The following is a 22,887-nucleotide window of genomic DNA, read 5'->3' as shown; positions in this document are numbered from 1 at the left end:
TGTACTTAAAGTACTGCACAGGATCTTTTCAGGGGGAATAAGACAAAACGCCACATTTATTAGTAATACATGTATTCCTTAACACTGTATCATATGCATATAATATATTACACTTAGGGTGACCAGATGTCCCGATTTTATAGGGACAGTCCCGATTTTTGGGTCTTTTTCTTATATAGGATCCTATTACCTCCCACCCCTGTCCCGATTTTTCACGCTTGCTGTCTGGTCACCCTAATTACACTTACACTCACACACACACACACAAACACACTCCGTCTTGTTGTTACCAATTAGTTGCTTCCCTTAACTTCACTGGCCAGGTGAGTTAGATGGGGGAGGGGGTGCAGCCGGGCTTCTGCCGATCCGGATCGATGCTCCCATGTTGACAAGACGAGACCCGGGGTCCTCTACAAGACACCTCACTTTTATAGCAGCTTTCCTCTTATGCAAATCTATACCAGATTCAAACTCTGTGTCTGTCCCCATTGGTCCTTTGTGCTGCTTTCTTTTGAGTGTTGTCCCAATGCTGCAAAGAGGGTGTTTCCAAAAGAAGGTGCTTGCTTCTAACCCCCCGAGGCCCTCGGTATGGCTGCTTGTTTTTAATGAGCCCACTTGACACGTTTTATTGGGTCTGGCTCCCAGCCCCTCTCCAACAGTTGAGGCTGTCTGGAGGTGCTGCCTTCCATGCCTTGCTCATCCACACCTCATTCATTCAACAGGGCAATTGATTAAGAGTGGGGGGGGGAGAGCTCTTGTTCTACTGCTAGCAAAAAGAATTTTTTCTTCTATTTTATTTTATCCTTAGGGGCTATAATATTATACCAAGGGCAATGCAAAGTTTCTAAATGAGGCTTTGATACAAAGTCCCATGAAAACAGAGGTCACACGTGGGTAGACCCACCACGAGGTTATATGAAGAGGCACAATGTAAAGTTATATGAAAATTATCAGAGATTTATCTACAACTGTGACGTCACCATCCATCCCTTCAGCCATCTGTCCAACCCTTCAGCCCTCCATGCGTCCCGCTGCATGCCATATATACCCCTCCACCCATCCACATGCCTTACACACTCATCTAGCTCCATATGCATCCCTCTGTCTCTCTGATTGTCCGTGCAGTGACGAGCACAATGAGAACTGGACCCTGAGCGAGGATTTTGGGTGCTGCAGTAAGGCAGCTGTGGGGTGATAGTGCGGGGTCTAGGAATCTCTAGTCCCAGCCCCACTTCTTCTGAGCCCGAAGTTATGACCAGGAGTCCACCTTTGTTGGTCCCAGACCTCACAGCCCCATAGACAAGCGACTGGCCACTCACACTGTGACCCAGCTACAGCAATAACATCTCCCCAAACTCTCTATGAAGATGGAGGGTGGGAGGAATGGCTCCCTGAGCCTAGTAGGCCATATGGATCCTTTCCAGTATGGCAGGGACCATGGACATAGGCAGATAGATCTTGCTTAGGCCATGGGAGACCAAGGGGAGGAGGTGCAGGGGAGGAGGCTGCATGCCTCTGAACATGACAGGTGACATGGACCCTCCCCTGGGTGACATGGGGGGCACACAGAGCCTCTCCCAGAGCAGCTAGATCCTGCCTGGAGCATGGGAGACTGCTTTTTAATTCAAAGAGCCATTTTAAAACCTCACATTGGGCATCAGTTAAATATAGGGTAATTATTGTTTGAAATGCATAAACAGAGACCTTTGGCTATTGCTTGAAAACAAGTTTAGTTTGAAAGGTATTTTATAAGCATTTTATTAATAATTTGAAGCTTCCCTGAAAGTTTTTATTATTGAGCGGCGTGAATATTTACCAATAAACCCAATCTCTTCATTTTAATGTCAAGTGTTAGTTTCCATATTATTATCCTGATTCATGAGGATTTTTTGGCTGCTTTATATATATTTACTACAAAATAAGTGATCTGATGTTATGTAGCATTTATAAGCCATACCATAGGGATAAAAATTACTGAAATAAAAAAATCAAAGCAAGTGAGGCAATGAAATTGCTGTGCACTCCATAAAGTCTCCATCACACACACCACCAACTAGCAAGTGGCTGTCGGAAAAAATCCTCTGCTTGTTTTCCCCACCTGTCATAGGCACTAAGCATTATTTTTCCCTGGGGTGCTTCACCCCCGCTCCTCCCCAAGGCCCTCCCTCCGCCTCTTCCTGGCCCCGGCTCCCAAGGCCACACCCTCACTCCATCTCTTCCTGCCCCAACCCCTCCCCCAAGGCCACTGCTGCCTGCCACCTAATACAAGTACTGTAATGCAATCTCTTTATCATGAAAGTTGAACTTACACATATAGAATTATTTACAAAAATACTGCATTCAAAAATAAAACAATGTAAAATTTTAGAGCTTGCAAGTCCGCTCAGTCCTACTTCTTGTTCAGCCAATCGCTCAGACAAAGTTGTTTACATTTGCAGGAGATAATGCTGCCTGCTTCTTGTTTACAATGTCACCTGAAAGTGTGAACAGGCGTTCTCATGGCACTGTTGTAGCTGGTGTTGCAAGATATTTACATGCCAGATGCGCATGCTTCAACTACCATTCCAGGGGACGTGCGTCCATGCTGATGACGTGTTCTGCTCGAAAGCCATCCAAAGCAGTGCGGACCGATGCATGTTAATTTTCATCATCATGAGTCAAATGCCACCAGCAGCGGTTGATTTTCTTTTTTGGTGGTTTGGGTTCTGTAGTTTCCGCATTGGAGTGTTGATCTTTTAAGACTTCTGAAAGCATGCTTCCTACCTCGTCCCTCTCAGATTTTGGAAGGCACTTCAGATTCTTAAATCTTGGGTTGAGTGCTGTAGCTATCTTTACAAATCTCATATTAGTACCTTCTTTGCATTTTGTCAAAGCTGCAGTGAAAGTGTTCTTAAAACAAACAACGACATGTGCTGGGTCATCATCCGAGACTGCTGTAACATGAAATATATGGCAGAAAGTGGGTAAAACAGAGCAGGCGATGTACAATTTTCCCCCAAGGAGTTCAGTCACAAATTTAATTAATGCATTATTTTTTTAACGAGTGTCATCAGCATGAAAGCATGTCCTCTGGAATGGTGGCCGAAGCATGAAGGGGCATATGAATGTTTAGCATATCTGGCACGTAAATACCTTGCAATGCTGGCTACAAAAGTGCCATACAAATGCCTGCTCTCACTTTCTGGTAACACTGTAAAGAAGAAGAGGGCAGCATTATCTTCCGTAAATGTAAACAAACTTGTTTGTCTGAGTGATTGGCTGAACAAGAAGTAGGTTGAGTGGACTTGTAGCCTCTGAAGTTTTACATTGTTTTGTTTTTGAGTGTAGTTATGTAACAAAAAAAAATCTACATTTATAAGTTGCACTTTCAGGACAAAGATTGCACTACAGTACTTGTAAGAGGTGAATTGAAAAATACTATTTCTTCTATCATTTTTATACAGAACACATTTACAACACAGAATACAAGATATATATGAAAATGTAGAAAAACATCCAAAATATTTAATAAATATTGGTTGGTAGTCTCGTTTAACAGTGCAATTAAAACTGCGATTAATTGCAATTAATGTTTTTAATCATGATTAATTTTTTTGAGTTAACCACGTGAGTTAACTGCGATTAATCGACTGCCCTAAGAAATATATAATCTGTGAACAATTTCAGACTGGGTCTGAGTATTTCCCTAGCTTCAAAAATACTTCAGACTCAAAACAATTTTGCATAATTGAAGATTATCATAACTTTGCTCATATATATTTTTCATGTCTATCTTGTCCAAAGCATTAAGAGATGAAAATATCAAAAATAATTTAAACATTGAGAGATTCTACAGAGCAAAAAACACACTTCTGCAATCCATATTGTTCTTGTCGTACTCTCCAATTCAATGTAAGTGTAGTTAATAAGAGTTTTCATGTGGTAGCTTCCAGCTCCTATGGTTATATTTTAGGCTCTCTGCTTTGGGATCCAGTTTTATCTGACATAATTCCCTTGATGTTAGTACTGCATCGGGGCAGTTTTTACTGTACAAGGCTTTGGATCAGGATATTGCCTTTTCCTGTGGGATAGATCCAATTTCCAATCTGAGAGAAGTGCTGACTCTGCTTCCCATGCTGCTTCTCTATGTCTGTTTCACGTCATCCAATTAGTCACTATCTCTTGCAATTATTAGAACTGTATAACAGTAGGACAGCATCTGGTACAGGGGACAGAATGTAATCAAATGTGCACAGAACGGAGAAATTTCTTTTAATTATAATAAAAAATTATAATTTAGTCACTGCAGAGATGTCAAAAATGTACAACAATCATTATTTGCAATAAGTTATGCAACCAGTTCTACATTTAATGATAACAAGAAGTAAAAGGTCTGAGGAACTCTTCAAGAACTATTTTGGAGCTTATTTTATAGTAATATCAGTTCATTTTTCTATCAGATTTATCTAAATGCTCCCCAATGAATATATTTACACCTCACTAGGACATACTGCTTACTTTGTGTTACCCCTTACTGTACCTTAGTTACTGTGTAGTGAATGAGGTAGATCTTATTAATTTAGTTGTAATATATGGGCTAAAGGTTTTAATAAAACCCAGTTACTGTGCAACATTAAACAATGTTTAAAAGCTCCAGGGTTTGATATATAAAGACCTCAGACTCCTTAATACCATGGCAAATATACTATAAAACTCAGACCAAAACTTAGAAATGTATTACTTGAAACACACAAAAGGAAAGAAGCAAAATAAGATAAAGAACAAATAATAAAAACCTATCAAAGTCTTTTCTAGAGACATGAATAATTAGTTAACATCTCTTATTTAGTCAAATAGCCCTTGGTGTTCTATTATTCAATTTTGAATTTAGAATAATAGTCACTTTCCTGCATTAGACAAAATAGACACAGGAGAGAGAGAAAAACTAGGATAATAAAGATGGGGAAAATACAGCTTAGGATACAGGGTGGCTGGTCAGTCATGGGACAGATGCTTTGGTCTTGCAGGTCAGCCATGAAAGCTATTGTTCTGGACACTGGCTCTTCTCCCCAGACAGGGACATTATCTAGTTGGTCTGGTCAGGTCCCTCTCCTTCAGTCATCCTTCTCAGGGTGAGCAGAGCTGGATGGGCCATCTCATCTCATTGTACTGGTGCTATGCAATACAGCTGATTTCAGAATCCAGTGAAAAGCTGAGAGAGAGAGGACAGGAGGAAGATGGAGGAGGCAGAAAGGAATGCACAAGGGAAGGGAAGACAAAGGAGGACCTCAGATGTATCAGGCTGGGGTCTTCCTTTGTGCAGCAATAATGATCAAGATCCTCACTGTAGTACCATGGTCTGGTATCATGATAACAATCCTTCCACCACAGCTGCAGTGATGGTAAAAAGCACTGCACTGTGTTTTCACCAAGTCTCTTTTTAAGGACCGCAAAAGGGACCAATAAGCTAAATAGCCCATCCTCCCATTATTTTGTCCGCCAATTAGGCCTAATTCCCAACACATCAATTTTTGGTTACCTGATTTCTGACTTTCTGCTCATCTTGTTCACCATTCATAATACATAGTCTTTGACTGATATCAGTAAACCCTTTTTATTTAGGGTGACCAGACAGCAACTGTGAAAAAATGGGACAGGGCATGAGGGGTAATAGGCACCTATATAAGAAAAAGTCCCCCAAAACAGGAAATTTGGTCACTCTATTTTTATTTATATTAATTCAGTCTTTGTCTCCTTTGATCCACATCTTTTCTTAAACAGTTTTATATAACAGATCATTGTAACAATTTGTGAACCTTTATCCACTTTTCAGCAGTTAAGCTTGCAATTTAGATAAATGTATAGACCCAGTTATTACAACATGTCTCACTCACGGCATACATCCACTATGTGCTTTACTCAGGTAAATCTGTCACACAGTCCTTACCCACAGCTTGCCATACCCTGGAGCACTGGTGGAGCACCGTTTAACATATTACTATTATTTTAAAATGTTATGTATATACAGTATGTGATTTTCTAAGCTCATGACTCAGTCAAATTAGAATAAATTTTTCTCCAGAGCATTGAAGTGTCTATTCAGTGAGAATTATTTCTCTACCAAATTACAATTTAATTCTGTTTAACAAAAGGAGAATTCCTTTAGTGAAACGTCTAAATTAACAGAAAATAAAATCTTTTTTTTTTTTAGCTCCCTGTAGTGGGGACAAACTTGTGTGACTCAAATGGTTTAACAAGGATTCCCAAACTGGTTCACAAAGGGTTTACTTGTGATCTGCAGCGTGTTGGCTGGTCACATAATACTGGCTCCTTGTTTCTGGCTGCCACGTAACATTAAAGACCCATTAAATACTTTAATAATATTTTTTCTTGAATAACAGGGGCCATATTCAATATTTTCATCAATGACTTGGATAATGAAGTGGAGAGTGCTGAATTCAACAAGATGAAATGTAATAAAAACAAGTGCAAAATACTTCACTTAGGAAAAATCAAATGTACAGCTACAAAATGAGGAATAACTGGTTAGACAGCAGTACCTCTGAAAAAGCTCTGGGGGTCATAATGGATCTCAAATTAAACATGAATCAATGTGATGAAGTGGGTAAAAAGGCTAATATTCCGGGGTATATTAACAGGAATGTTGTATTGTTTCAGAGTAGCAGCCGTGTTAGTCTGTATCCGCAAAAAGAATAGGAGTACTTGTGGCACCTTAAAGAGTAACAAATTTATTAGAGAAGTGGGCTGTAGTCCACGAAAGCTTATGCTCTAATTAATTTGTTAGTCTCTAAGGTGCCACAAGTACTCCTGTTCTTTTTGAGGAATGTTGTATGTAAGGCATGGGAGGTAAGTGTCCCGATCTACTCGGCCTGGGAGGCCTCAGCTGGAGCACTGTTTCCAATTCTAGGTACTGCACTCTAAGAAAGATGTGTACAAATTGGAAAGAGTCGAGAGGAGAGCATCAAAAATGATAAAAGGTTAAAAAACTGGGTATTTTTAGTTTTGAGAAGAGACGACTGAGGTGGGAACTGATAACAGCCCTTAACATATCTGAAGTGTTATCAAGTGGATGGTGATCTGCTGTTCTCCATGTCCACTAAAAGTGGGACAAGTAGTAATAGGCTTAATCTGCAGGAAGGAAGAGAGATTTAGGTTAGATATTAGGGAAAACTTTCTAACTATGAGGGTAATTAAGCTCTGGAACAAGCTTCCAAGGGAGGTTGTGGAATCCCCTTCACTGGAGGTTTTTATGAACAGGTTGGACAAACACCTGCCAGGGATGTTCTGGTTTACTTGGGCCAATCTCAGTGCAGGCAGGGGGTTCGACTTGATGGTCTCTCAACGTCCCTTCCAGCCTTTCATTTCTGTGATAGTCCAGATGGTCATGAAAACAAAGAGCATGAGATAATTTATTTAGACGTAGTCCCTGCCTGTGGGAGAGTTTGAGAACCCCTCCTGTATGACAAAAATGGACCCAAATATGCTTTTGTCTCCTGAACATTAGATGTTACCATTGGGCAAAAAGCATCTCTGGAAAACACACTTTATTAATATACATAAAATGTAAAAACTAAAACAAACTTTCCCTCAATCATATTACAAGATAATAGTTTATGAATGGAATCAAATTAATTGACAAAATACTTGTGACATTTCAACTTTATAGCATCATCTCCCAAATGAATTAGAAAATAGATATTATTCCCCCAAACATTTAGGGGGAGAATTTTCAAAGACCGAAATGGCAGGTAGGTGCAAAATGAAAGCCTATGAACATCCCCATCTTGGGTACCAATCTGCCTTCTGTTACATATATGAAACATCTATTGCAAGATTATTTATAGGAATTGTACCAGGCTAACTGAAAGCAAAATTTGGGACTCCAAGGGTTTATGATTTTTATACCTATAATTTTGTTATGCATTTCACAACATATCAAACATAGGATATCTGTTTCCCACAAGATACATGTTTTTACTAATTTCTCTTGCATGTTTAGTCATTGTCTCAAATTTTCTGCGCATGAACATTTTTCAGTTTCTAAATCCATAAGGATCCTTCCACTTCCTCCAGATGTTATTCTGCTTGCTTGCTATGTATGGGAAGCCAGACTATTTCCCATAGCCCTGTGTACTGTTTAACTGCTCTACAAACCAGAGCTGTTAATGAGCTTTGTTTCAAGCATATGTGTTCATATGTCAACACTTTTGCTTATGTCAGAAGGTTAAAAATGGAAACATTTTTTTCCTTTAAGAAAACAGACACCCAAATAAGGAGATGACTGAGTGCTTAAGAGTCCCCTAGTGAATCGCTTCCAGCTTGTTCCTTAGAAAGGCTGCACATGAAAGGTCTGGGGCTGGGGGGGACCAGGGATTTGGGCTGCATCCAAAATATTGAGTAAGGGTCTTTGAGACTTTAAAGCTAACTACAATCATTCAAGGGTTCACTGTGCTGCATGCCTAGAGCAGTGCTCTACTACTTTCACAACCTATTTTTAAGACTGTTTACTACAAGTTTGTTCTTGCAAAGCTTTTCTTCTCTTGTGTGAGAGAGACACAACCCCATCCTCCAGCAAAAATGGAAGCCATCAAGAAAAAGATGCAGATGCTGAAGCTAGATAAGGAGAATGCAATTGACAGAGCTGAACAGGCTGAAGCAGACAAGAAAGCAGCTGAGGACAAGTGCAAACAGGTGAGTAGGAATAAAAACAGTTGTATATCTACATTATGGAGAAAATTGTAATAACATATTAAAAATGTAAGTAGCATATCTTTGTGATGGTGAGGAAACAGAATAATATTGTTAGGTCTCCTCTATTTTTCTGCATACCCTCCTTTGAAGTATTTTGCATTTTGGTAATATATTTCATGCATGCAGATGGGACAATCTGTTAACTTTTCCTATTTGCTCATCCATTTTGATTTGGGACTCAGTGAGGTCAGCAGCATTTCTAGACTATTCAGTGTACTTCAGAGAGTTCCTTTTTTGAATCCTACAAGATTCCTAGTTTAATTTCCTTGAGCTTGCACCTTCCTTGAAGAGACCAGAGCTTTATATCTTAAACAAGGATGATACACAGTGGTAGAGCTGTTAGATTTTTCCTAGGCAATGCCTGATCATGAATTAAACCTAAGCTTGAGGCAAAATTAATGCAGATCACCTAACTATTCCTCAGTGTGAGAAATGTCCCTCATTTGAGTACCAACTGACCAAGACCACCTACTCCAGATAGTATGGTAGGATTTCTGTTATTGGGAATAATCAGAAATATTGAATCCTGAAATTGAGGTAAGTTATTTGTGTGAACTAATCTTATGGAGAACTCTAGGAATGCATTGCTAATGCTGTATTTGGGATTTTTACATTGGCAGAGTACACAGATCAAACCACAACTGTCTAATGCAGTAGGATTTAGATCTAACTCAAACATTTTGAGTCACTTGGGTGTCCTTTGTTACAAATCACTCCTCTCTAGTGATTAAATATCGCAAAACAAAAAGAGATCATCATAGCACAAAAGTGTTCTAAGTAAAATGTGTTTTATAGTAAAGACTAAGAGGTTTAGACACATTAAAATATTTTCCACAAACATGCAGTCATTGCTAAATGAGATTGGAAGAGGATTACAATATGTTTATTTGTATCCCAATGCACCAATGACTAGTGTTGGAGTGCAGGCACCATACCAATACTAACAGGGATTTTATATTGACCTTCAGATTCAGGTCAAATACAGCACTTCCTGCAGCGCTTCTGAACATAAGAATGGCCATATTGGGTCAGACCAAAGGGTCCATCCAGCCCAGTATCCTGTCTACCGACAGTGGCCAATGCCAGGTGCCCCAGAGGGAGTGAACCTAACAGGTAAAGATCAAGTGATCTCTCTCCTGCCACCCATCTCCACCCTCTGACAAACAGAGGCTAGAGACACCATTCCTTACCCATCCTGGCTAATAGCCATTAATGGACTTAACCTCCATGAATTTATCTACTTCTCTTTTAAACCCTGTTATAGTCCTAGCCTTCACAACCTCCTCAGGTAAGGAGTTCCAGAGGTTGACTGTGTGCTGTGTGAAGAACTTCCTTTTATTTGTTTTAAACCTGCTGCCCATTCATTTCATTTGGTGGCCCCTAGTTCTTATATTATGGGAACATGTAAATAACTTTTCCATATTCACTTTCTCCACACCACTCATGATTTTATATACCTCTATCATGTCCCCCCTTAGTCTCCTCTTTTCCAAGCTGAAAAGTCCTAGCCTCTTTAATCTCTCCTCATATGGGACCCGTTCCAAACCCCTAATCATTTTAGTTGCCCTTCTCTGAACTTTTTCTAATGCCAGTATATCTTTTTTGAGATGAGGAGAACACATCTGTATGCAGTATTCAAGATGTGGGCGTACCATGGATTTATATAAGGGCAATAAGATAGTCTCCGTCTTATTTAATCTTTTTTAATGATTCCTAACATCCTGTTTGCTTTTGACTGCCGCTGCACACTGCATGGACGTCTTCAGAGAACTATCCACGATGACTCCAAGATCTTTCCTGATTAGTTGTAACTAAATTAGCCCCCATCATATTGTATGTATAGTTGGGGTTATTTTTTCCAATGTGCATTACTTTATATTTATCCACATTAAATTTCATTTGCCATTTTGTTGCCCAATCACTTAGTTTTGTGATATCTTTTTGAAGTTCTTCACAGTCTGCTTTGGTCTTAACTATCTTGAGTAGTTTAGTATCGTCTGCAAACTTTGCCACCTCACTTTTGACCCCTTCAAAGAACTCTAATAGATTAGTAAGACATGATTTCCCTTTACAGAAACCATGTTGACTTTTACCCAACAATTTATATTCTTCTATGTGTCCGACAATTTTATTCTTTACTATTGTTTCAACTAATTTGCCCGGTACTGACATTAGACTTACCGGGTCTGTAATTGCCGGGATCACCTTTAGAGCCCTTTTTAAATATTGGCGTTACATTAGCTATCTTCCAGTCATTGGGTACAGAAGCTGATTTAAAGGACAGGTTACAAAGCATAGTTAATAGTTCCGCAATTTCACATTTGAGTTCTTTCAGAACTCTTGGGTGAATGCTATCTGGTCCCGGTGACTTGCTACTGTTAAGTTAATTAATTCCAAAACCTCCTCTAGTGACACTTCAATCTGTGACAATTCCTCAGATTTGTCACCTACAAAGGACGGTTCAGGTTTGGGAATCTCCCTAACATCCTCAGCCGTGAAGACTGAAGCAAAGAATTCATTTAGTTTCTCCATAATGACTTTATCGTCTTTTAAGTGCTCCTTTTGTATCTTGACCATCCAGGGGCCCCACTGGTTGTTTAGCAGGCTTCCTGCTTCTGATGTACTTAAAAAACATTTTGTTATTACCTTTTGAGTTTTTGGCTAGCTGTTCTTCAAACTCCTTTTTGGATTTTCTTATTATATTTTTACACTTAATTTGGCAGTGTTTATGCTCCTTTCTATTTACCTCACTAGGATTTGACTTCCACTTTTTAAAAGATGCTTTTTTATGTTATTCCTTTTTATATTCCAGACTATAAGTTCCACATGAGACAAGGTCAGAGGGTCAGTACTACTTAAGGCTCATCAGTTTCACCCCGAAGACCAGGCATAAAAGAATGCAATTCTGAATAAACACAGAATGTTGAACAATAATTGTAGCTGAAATGCTTCACAAAGTCAGTGTTTTTGCTCAAGTTTTGATGGAGGAGAGGGAAGGCACCCTTTATCTGAAAAAGACAAGGGAGGCTGCGCAATCCCAGTTGTCTATACAAGGTTGCTTAAAGTAGGGATTTGGTAAAAAAACAGATATAGTGGATACTGAAGCTTTCACATTTCCGAAGATTTTCTTGGCTCAATAGTTTACAAAATAGCAGAGCTAAATGAAAAAGTAAAAGGATTGATTTGAAAAGGAAAAAGCTGCATCCAAGTGGAAAAAATTTATTTAATTTTAATTGAAGTTATATTTAAGTTTACATTATTTGCTTTAAAAATAATTTTTACCATCTCAGTCCATGTCCCATCAACCTAAAACCAATAGTGTATGTAGAGACCCGGTGGGAACAGAATTTAAAAATATAAAGAATCCACTATGATCTCTGCTTTTAAAGAGGTGAAAAAAATTCCAATTATTCCTTATTTATAGAATTAGTGATATAACAGGAGTACTCAAAACGTTCTAAACACTGTATAGCAACCCTTATGCATGCACATTATGATCAAGTAATTAGACTGTATCATGTACTATTTTTTTCCACACAACCCTACTTCATTCAGTGCACAAGATGTATGGTGCTTAGTGAATGGGTAGTTATTCACTATTTTCTTTGTTATCTTCATTATTAAGTGTACCCAATTCCTGCAGTGAATACAAAATTATTAACATCCTCACGAGCTTTTCTATGGTGCTCTCCTTATAGTAGCCAGACTACGCATGCTCCATCCCAACACAATGCACAGGTCTGGTCACACATAAGAATGCTGAGGGGATGAAACACCCTCAGTTTCTCTGTGGGGATGATGCACATGCAGTCTGATTAGCAGTAGGAGCTGTGAGAGGCTTGAGCATGCTCAGTGATGATGCTTTGGAGCTTTTTAAGCTGCTAAAATCAGACTCTGAGCATGTGCGTACTGTGATTTTTTTCAAAGACTTATAACGTCGTCAAATTTGGCTAGATTTTCAATGTGACTGCAAAAGGTACATCCCTGACATAAAGGCCACTTACCCTCCCAAATTTCAAGTTCTTGTTCCAAAGCATGGGGCACTAGAGCTGCTCAAATAAAAGGTTTATCAGCATTTTTAACAGGGGCAAAATGATGTATTTTTCCATATTCTCATTCTCTGAAGCAGCTGAACTGTTTTGGCTGAAATGTTCCCAAAAAATTCAACCTGCAGGAGACACATGGCACGCAAAATTTCATCCCAAACAGTTAAAATTTGGCAAAGTGATAAGCAACAAAACCAGTTTTATAATGGAAAGTTGTTTGTAGCTGTAACTGAAAAAGAAGCTAAAAAATATAAAAGAAAAAGCCTGCCCAATAGTGGCACAATGTGGAAAATCTGAGAACAGGACTCAGATCTAAGCCCCCACTCTGATGTCAGCAGAGTCTGAGAGCATGGCTTGAGATAGCAAAAATTCTCTTCTCAATTACACCAGTATTAATCCAGAATAACTACCTCTACTTCTGTAGTTACTCTTGAATTACACTGGCCTAGTCTAAGAGAGCAAAATGTATTCCCAGCATGCACAGCACAAAGATGAAATTACCATTGTGCCACTCTAAAGTGACTTATCTAGTGTACTCAAGGAATAATAATGACAAACTTCTGATGGAACACTATCCAGTGTCCCCCTCTGCTAGAAAAAAGATACCATATTATGGGCCTTTGTGCATAGGAGATCTGAAGGGGAGGAAACAAACAGCTGAATGGGAAGAAACCCCCAAAGGAAAAAAATCTTTATACTAGGGCTGTTGATTAATCGCAGTTAACTCACGCATTTAACTCAAAAAAATTAATCATAATTAAAAAAATTAATCATGATCAATTGCAGTTTTAATTGCACTGTTAAATAATAGAATACCAATTGAAATTTATTAAATTTTTTTGGATGTTTTTCTACATTTTCAAATATATTGATTTCAATTACAGTACAGAATACAAAGTGTACAGTATTCAGTTTATATTATTTTTATTACAAATATCTGCACTGTAAAATAATAAACAAAATAAATAGTATTTTTCAATTCACCTCATACAAGTACCATAGTGCAATCTCTTTATCACAAAAGCGCAACTTACAAATGTAGATTTTTTTTTGCACTCAAAAACAAAACAGTGTAAAACTTTAGAACCTACAAATCCACTTAGTCCTCCTTCTTGTTCAGCCAATCGCTAAGATAAACAAGTTTGTTTACATTTACAGGAGATAATGCTGCCTGCTTCTTATTTACGTCACCTGAAAATGAGAACAGAAGTTCACATGGCAATTTTGCAGTTGGCATTGCAAGGTATTTACATGCCAGATCTGCTAAACATTCGTATGCCCCTTCATGCTTCGGCCACCAGAGGACATGCTTCCATGCTGATGATGCTCGTTACAAAAATAATGTGTTCATTAAATTTGTGACTGAACTCCTTGGGGGAGATTTGTATGTCTCCTGCTCTGTGTTTTACCCGCATTCTGCCATATATTTCATGTTATAGCAGTCTCGGATGATGACCCAGCATGTTGTTCGTTTTAAGAACGCTTTCACTGCAGATTTGACAAAACACAAAGAAGGTACCAATGTGAGATTTGTAAAGATAGCTACAGTACTCGACCCAAGATTTAAGAATCTGAAGTGGCTTCCAAACTCTGATCAGGATGCGGTGTGGAACATGCTTTCAGAAGTCTTAAAAGAGCAACACTCCGATGCGGAAACTACAGAACCTGAACCACCAAAAAAGAAAATCAATCTTTGCTGGTGGCATCTGACTCAGATGATGAAAATGAATATTCGTTGGTCTGCACTGCTTTGGATTGTTACCGAGCAGAACCCATCATCAGCATAGACGCATGTCCTCTGGAATGGTGGTTGAACAGACATATGAATTTTTAGCACATCTGGCACGTAAATATCTTGCAATGCCAGCTACAACAGTGCCATGAGAACACCTGTTCTCACTTTTAGGTGACATTGTACACAAGAAGTGGGCAGCATTATCTCCTCCAAATGAAACAAACTTGATTGGCTGAACAAGAAATAGGACTGAGTGGACTTGTAGGCTCTAAAGTTTTACATTGTTTTATTTTTGAATGCAGTTATTTTTGTACATAATTTTACATTTGTAAGTTCAACTTTCATGATAAAGAGATTGCACTACAGTACTTGTATTAAGTGAATTGAAAAATACTATTTTTTTTATTTTTACAGCGCAAATATTTATAATAAAAATAAATATAAAGTGAGCATTGTTCACTTTGTATTCTGTGTTGTAACTGAAATCAATATATTTGAAAATGTGGAAAAGATCCACAAATATTTATATAAATAGTATTATTAACAGCGCAATTAATCGTGATTAATATGTTTCATCGTGCGATTAATCGCGATTAATTTTTTATTTGCTTGACCACCCTACTTTATACATAGTATTAAACTTTTGGTTATGATTTTTGGGGATACTTACATGCCCCCCAATCACTATAGTATCTGAGTGCCTAGTTAAGTTGTCTTCAATGTATGGGGGACTGAGGATCAGAGAAATTCAATGACTTAGAGGGGTGGTAACTATGGTGTTCATGGAAGGAATTTTTATTTGCTTTGCTTTGTCACTTTTATTAGGGTCTTAGGTCAAATTGTTGGATTTGGAATTTTTAAAATTGTAGTTTTTAATATTTTCCAAGGGCATTTAGATTATAAACATAGAGTATAAGGGCACTAAGGGAGTATTATGATCACCTAGTCTGACCTCATAAAAGACTCAGACTATAGTATTTCATGCTGTCATCCTGCATCTAACCCAATAAATTGAAGTCAACTAGTGTATCATTTTAAAAAGTATCCAGTTTTGACTTAAAGATTACCTGTGATGGAGAGTTCACCACACCCCTCATCTGTTTCAACGGTTAATTACTTTAACTGCTAAAAATCTGTATCTCATTTCTAGCTTGAATTTTGCTGACTTCAACTTACAGCCACTGGATCTTGCTATACTTTTTTCTGCTATATTAAAGAGCCCTCTAGTAGCAAATATCTCCTCCCTACCTAGGTACTTACAGACCATGATTAAATCATTGGTTAACCTTTTCTTTGATAAACTAAATATCTTGCACTTCTTTAGGGATCAACTTAGTATAAACCAGGGGTAGGCAACCTGTGGCACATGTGCCAAAGACGGCACCCGAGCTGATTTTCAGTGGCACTCACACTGCCCAGGTCCTGGCCACCGGTCCGGAGGGCTCTGCATTTTACTTTAATTTTAAATGAAGCTTCTTAAACATTTAAAAAATCTTATTTACTTTACATACAACAATAGTTTAGTTATATATTACAGATTTATAGAAAGAGACCTTCTAAAAACGTTCAAATGTATTACTGGCACGCAAAACCTTAAATTAGAGTGAATAAATGAAGACTCGGCAGACCACTTCTGAAAGGTTGCCGACCCCTGGTATAAACCACAAACATCTGTGAACTGTCCAGACTAGTCTTTATAAAGGCATTAACTATGATGCGTCAATTGGCAATAAAAAAGGTAAAAAATGCTAGCAAAGACAGCCCTTAGTCTCTCATTGTAAGGTTCATTTTCTGTTTAAAAAGTGTGGAGACAGTATTCCAGTTGTAGTCAGACCAATGCCATATACAGAAGTAATATTACCTTACTCCTTCTCAATATTCCCATTAATATAGCCTAGTATTACATTAGCCCTTTTTTCCACAGCATCAGGCTACTTTGAGCACAAGTACAGAAATGTATAACAATGTACATACACAACATGCTAATCAAAATCATAAAGATATCCTCCAGGGTACAATTAACAAAGTAAAAGGACTGCACTAAAAATTAACATACAGATAAAGGTGATTTAAATTAACTGTTTTAATAGACTGAACTTATTCAAGGGATGAGTTAAACCATCATTCTCCCCAATGAATTAACTATTCCCAGGATAGAACAGAACAAAGGTGGTATTACGAGTTCAATGACAGATCAGACAGTCTGCAGGCACACCAGTTATGTTATCAGCAAGAAGTCTCATGATAATAGAAATTCTCCAGGGAGCAATTTGTCATCTGGCAGTCTCCCAGCAGGATATAAATAGCAACTTTTTAGAATACAGTATGGGTTTATATGGTATGGTCGAGTGATAATGAGATAAAATGGAACATACCTTGGATGACCCATATGTCCCTCCTTCCATTGGAGAACCATATATGGTTTAAAGCTCTGAATCTTTAGGGAAATAATGTTATGACCATCAAATCTAACAAAATAACTATCTCAGTGAGTGGATGGTACCTCTGTATTTCAGATAACACATTTGCCGTGATCATATTCAACATATTTCAAGCAATGCCTCAATTTACCAAGTGAAGCGTAGCAGTGCTTGCTAAGGAAGATATGGACTCTAAACTCTAGTCTACTTAATACCTGTACTTCTGTGATTCATTCTCTATCCTCATGCATATGTTAAGGAGACAATAGATCCAGTGTTGTATTTACATATGGACCAAGTGGGCTATAGCCTATAAACAAAGGGCAACACAGTAAAAGACATACACAGAATTTATTTTTCATAATGTTTCAAATGTATGTTTCATTAAGAGTCTCCCTGAACTCAGGGATACTGGGTATAATGCATTTTTCCTATATACATGACATTTTCTTTATTATCAGGATTCAATGACAGTACTGTAGGTAGAATGCCAGTGATGGGGACAAGCTTGTCCCTGCCTTCCCTGAGAAGGAGCACACTGTGCTAGCGTAATTTTTTATTTCAGACCAGGGCAACATAGACGGTTACTCTATCCATGGATGTATGGGGTCAGATTCTCAACTTGTGTACGTTGTCATAGCTAAATTGAAGTAAGTGGAGTTATGCCTACTTACAACAGCTGAGTTATAGAATCATAGAAATGTAGCACTGGCAAGGACCTCAAGAAGTCATGTAGTTCAGCCCTCTATGCTGAAGCAGGACCAAGTATACCTAGACCATCCCTGACAGGTGTTTGTCTACCTTTTCTTAAAAGCCTCTAATGACAAGGATTCCACAACCTTCCTTGAAAGCCTATTCCAGAGCTTAACTATGCTTATAGTTAAAGTTTTTCCTAATATCGAACATAAATCTCCCTTCCTGCAGATTAAGCCCATTACTTCTTGTGACACTTTTAGTGGACATAGAGAACAGCAGATTACCACCCTCTTTATAACAGCCCTTAACATATTTGAAGACTGTTATCAGGTCCCCACTCAGTCTTTTCTCAAGACTAAAAATGCATATTTTAAAAAATTTTCCTCATAGGTGAGGTTTGCTAAATCAGTTTAGAAACATGGATATAGCATGGTTTCAGAATAGGCAGCAGGTTTAAAACAAATAAAAGAAAGTGTTTCTTCACACAACACACAGGCAACCTGTGGAACTCCTTGCCAGAGGATGTTGTGAAGGCAAGACCATAACAGGGTTCAAAAAGGAACTAGATAAATTCATGGAGGATAGGTCCATCAATGGCTATTAGCCAGGATGGGCAGGAATGGTTTTCCTAGCCTCTGTTTGACAGAAGCTGGGAATAAGCAACAGGGATGGATCACTTGATGATTACCTGTTCTGTTCATTCCCTCTGGGGCACCTGGCACTGGCCACTGTCGGAAGACAGGATACTGGGCTAGATGGACCTTTGGTTTGACCCAGTAGGGCGATTCTTATGTTCATTATGTGAATGCCAAACAGCTTGCTCAGCTGCTATGTTAGGTTTATTAGCATAGTGTAAAACTGTGTAGGCTACTTGGCATCTAAACAACTGAAGTTACAGAGTGACTTTGAAAAATCCACAGTTAGATATCTCTCCATGACATCACTTTAAAAACATCTTAACATAATTTAAAACGAACAGTAGGAAGAAGTTTTTGGCTATCCTTATCTATAAGCAGAGGAACCAATGTGTCAGAATGTTCACAACTTATTTTTCTTTCTCAAAAGGTAGAGGATGAGCTGGTGGCACTGCAGAAGAAGTTAAAAGGAACTGAAGATGAACTGGATAAATACTCAGAAGCTCTCAAAGATGCTCAGGAAAAACTGGAACAGACTGATAAGAAGGCAACAGATGTATGTACCTGCACAGAATGCAGATGTGTAACTAACTAGAAATGGTATATTTTACAACACACAGGATATTGGTTGTATATTTGATTTAGTGTTAATTTATTGCAGTAGTTTGCCCAAAGGAAAAAGGCAGAGACAATTATGTCATGGTTGAGGTACATAACTCCCCACCCCCACAAAAAAATGATATTGGTTATCTAGGATTACATCTGTTGCTGCATTAGGAAGCTTCCTGCTGATCCACCAGCACAAGAGTATCCTAAAACCAACTTACTTATTCCCAGGAGATGCTCCCCTGTGTAGGACCATCAGATATTTTAGAGCCATTTCCTGTACAGTTACCCCTCCCTGTTACTGGCAGAAGGAACATGGTGGGGGGCTTCCAAGTACCCTAGTAATCCCCAACTGACATAGTGGCCCCTTGGGACTGTTGGCAGTTGATACAAGTAAGAACAGCCTGACAGCTGCTGTAACTTGTGCAGAGGATTGGCCTGACACAGAAAGGCCCTAGAACTGGTGGCTTAAAGACACTTTGCACTCCGGTTTTCCTCAGCCATAGATGAGGATCTGGCCCTCTGAGTTAATGCTGGGCAGGTGCAAATTCCACTGACACAATCACTAAGAATCAAGCACATTATCAGTTAAATTTACATTCCCGTCTACAGTAGCAGTTTGCTTATCTTACCATCCAGATATTGTACAACCCAAACATGATGCACAAACCCACAATTACATGAGAGACTTCTCTCTTGGACAGCCTATTTCCAGGGGGAGACTAAACCATTGTGTGCCACAGGCTGAGAATAGGCAGGCCAGGAGAGTTTAATCCAAGTTACTGTGCTCAATACAGGGGTGATTGGGTGGGGTTCAGTGGCCTTTGGTGTGTAGGAGATCAAACTAGATGATCTGGTGATCTTTACTTTGAATTCTTACACAGAAACTCTGAGGATACATGCAGCCAATTCCTGTAATTGCACTCCCACACAAACCTTCCCTGGGTCCTCAGCCTGACTAAAGTGCTTTACTGATACCTACAGATGAACCTGAATCATTTACTGAGTGCCTGAAGCAGCCCTGGAGAAATGGTCTGACTTATAGCCCTTTCCACTCCTGAGCTATCCCTCTGCTGCTGGGGCACAGCACTGCCTTGCTGCTGAAACTGTTCTTCCTCCAATAGCTCCATTCAGGCCAGACTCTTCCCTTCCAGCCTCACCACCACCATGTGCCGTCCTGGAGAGCATGGGACAGACTTTCTTTTTCTTCATGCAGAGACTGATGAAGTCCTTCCGTTCACTTTCCTTTGTCATTTATTCCAGATGGATAACTTGCTGCCTTTAAGTAGCTTTTTGGAAGTAGAAAGCTAAAGTTACAAGCAGAATCTGAATGTGCAGTTTAATAAAATCTCTCTCAAAGGAGAGCTCTAAGCAATTTCCCCCTTCTCTTAAACTACATGTTACTTTAACATAGGTTGAAAAAAACTGAACATGCTGGAAAAATAACTTAACTCTTGCTGACTTTAATAGAGCAACCCTCTGCTATTAGGGTGACCAGACAGCAAGTGTGAAAAATAAGACAAAGCCCCTAATAGTGGGATGTTTGTCACCCTATCCACTATTGTAAGCCTCAGAGCATGTAAAGAATGCTCCCCATGCGCTCCCGATTGAGACTGCTGGTTTCACACGTGTATGTGATTAGCCTTCCCGGGATCTTCCTGGTCTTTTACCACATGGATCCAGTGAATTACTTTCACTGTAGATTGTGGCAGGCTTTAACTGAAGAAAGGTTGGGTCAAACGGTCTCCAACTTTCAAGTAGCCACATATCCGTTTTCAGGTATGGTTGCCAACTCTCCCAATTTTGCCGGGAGTCTCCTGGAATCGGGCTCTATCTCACAGAGGCTACTGAAGCCAAACTGGGAGATTTTAGGTGCTAAAAGTCTGGCGGCACAGTGGGGTTAAGGCAGGTAAGCACCTCCTGGCCGGAGCCTGCACCTCACACTCACACCCCACCCCAACCCCCTGCACCCAAACTCCCTCCCAGAGCCCGCACCCCTCATCTCCTCCCACACCCAAATCCCCTGCCCCAGCCCTGAGCCCCCTCCAGCACCCAAACTCTCTTCCACAGCTTGCACCCCACACCCCCTCCTGCACTCCAACTCTCTGCCCCAGGCTCAGCCCAGAGCCCTCTCCCACACTCCAAACCTTTGGCCCCAGCCCCAACCTTCAGCCCCAGAGCCTGTACCCCAATCCCCTGCCCCAGCCTGGTGAGAGTGAGTGAGGGTGGGGGACAGCAAGCGACGGAGGGAGGGGGGGATGGAGTGAAAGGGGGAAAGCCTTGGGGAAAGAGTGAGGCCTTGGAGCAGGGGATGGGGCAAAGGTGTTTGGGTTTGTGTAATTAGACAGTTGGCAACCCTATCTTTGGGAGATGCTTGTTACAGGTTGGAATCCTGTTTCATTAACACTGCATTTTAAAATGAAAGCATCTGGTGAAGGAGGTTACCAGTGTTGGATTGCTATAGATGTCTTTTCTAAGATATCAGTAGTTTTTGTATGCAATCTGCACATTCAATAAATAGTACTTAAGAAGAGAACTAATGAAATGTTGACTGACTTGTGATTAGAAAAATCGAATAACCAAACTGCACTAGGAAAATAGGAGGCACTCTAGCACCTGTCATACAAAAATCCACCAGCCAATAGTTATTTGTTTTTTTCCAAATAGTCTGTGTTTTAATATAATATGGTTCCTTTTACTCAGTATATATAGAAGGGATTAATTTGATCAGCTTGTCTTGATGTATGCATTGCGAGATTGCTGCCTACAACATTTCTTCACTACCTTGTTTAGTCTAGTTGTGAGTTATTCCAGTGATGGGGCTTTAACTACTTCTCAGACTATTCAACAGTCTTTAAACAGATCTAATTGTTAGGAAGTATTTCCTGATATTTTATTGCTCACTTTCAAACCATGTCTGCTAGGTAAACCCTCCCTTGTTTCCTGTTTTCACCTTCAGATTCCCTTAATTATTGTTGGGCCCAAGCTATCCATATTTGGCGTGAGGAGAGATTTTAGGTACTAAACACTCAACCCTCTAATATTTAATTTATCTTTCTCTGAAACCACTCTACATTAATGAGAGGTCTCCAGTATGGGACAAGTTGACATCCTAAGAAGTTGGAGATTTAAATCCTAGAACTGCTTCTCTCTGATGGCAATATTGATATACCTTCTAGACCATAGGGGGGGTGGGGAGGAAGCGCCACCCAGCTCCGCTCCTGGCCCTAGCTGCCAGCGCCGCCCCCAGGTCCCTGGCTGCCAGCCCCAGCCTTGGTCACCTTACCCCGTCCGTGTCCCCCTCCCCTCCCAGAGCCATGGCGTCACTCCCAGCCCATGGAGGGGCACAGACAGGGTAAAGGGGGATGCAAGGTAAAGTTTGGGGACTACTGTCCTAGACCAACAAGACATATACATATTTAATTAATATAGTATTTTCCTTCCAGATTATTAAAGAAGTTAAGTGATTTAGAAAAACCTATCCATATAGCAGGAAGTGTATGTGCTTTTTGATAAAACACTTTTAGATTATGGTAAAAATTTTATTGTCTCATTTTATAGCAAAACTTTGTGTTAACTTTTTCTCCCAAGACCATTATATTGTCCAGTATTTTTCACCAAACCTTTATGCTGAAAACAAAAACAGAGGATGGATTAAAGAGCAGTAATTCAAACTGTTTCACATTTAAAAAAATACATTTGCACTGTTCTTCATAGACAAAGTGGAATTTCAGAATGTCAGTTTTGGATTCAATGGCCAAAAACTGTAAATTTGACTTTCCACATCCCAATGTAATCAAAGCTAAACCACATTAATCTGCCTTGAATTTCACCAGTGAAACTTTATGCCATTAGAGAATCCTTCTGAAAGATTCTGGCAAGTCACAAGAGGCATCTGGGAGATGTGACGGCTCAGAATTAGTGATCTGTCCCTTTGAACATTCTTGCAGGATTGGGTTATCTTAGATATTAATATAACTCAGTACTGCAAGATGCCT

At 39.5% G+C, this 22,887-nt stretch overlaps 1 protein-coding gene and 1 long non-coding RNA gene across 8 annotated transcripts in view; one reads left to right on the top strand and one right to left on the bottom strand.

The window, feature by feature from the left end:
• Positions 1–3,482: 3,482 nt before the first annotated feature.
• Positions 3,483–22,887, bottom strand: part of LOC101933624 (uncharacterized) — a 38,967-nt gene continuing 19,562 nt past the window's right edge. Inside the window, exons 4-6 of one of the 6 annotated variants that reach the window (XR_010594863.1) lie at positions 7,271–20,178; positions 5,519–5,617; positions 3,483–5,191 (exon numbers count right to left, since the gene is read on the bottom strand). This is a non-coding gene — a long non-coding RNA (uncharacterized LOC101933624). Of the gene's footprint in view, positions 5,192–5,518; positions 22,520–22,887 lie in introns of all 6 variants that reach the window. The other 5 variants (XR_010594864.1, XR_010594861.1, XR_010594860.1 and 2 more) reach the window with 5 other exon arrangements.
• TPM4 (tropomyosin 4) overlaps positions 8,557–22,887 on the top strand; it is a 33,010-nt gene continuing 18,679 nt past the window's right edge. For both annotated transcript variants that reach the window (XM_005279053.5, XM_005279052.4), the window contains exons 1-2: positions 8,557–8,691; positions 18,714–18,839. In XM_005279053.5, coding sequence (XP_005279110.1) covers positions 8,578–8,691; positions 18,714–18,839 — 240 coding nt within the window. In that variant the 5' untranslated portion in view covers positions 8,557–8,577. The remainder of the gene's footprint in view (positions 8,692–18,713; positions 18,840–22,887) is intronic.

Source organism: Chrysemys picta, chromosome 25 (assembly GCF_011386835.1).
Source record: "Chrysemys picta bellii isolate R12L10 chromosome 25, ASM1138683v2, whole genome shotgun sequence".
Classification (NCBI taxonomy): Eukaryota; Metazoa; Chordata; order Testudines; family Emydidae; genus Chrysemys; species Chrysemys picta.
This window is presented reverse-complemented; position numbering and strand designations above follow the sequence as displayed.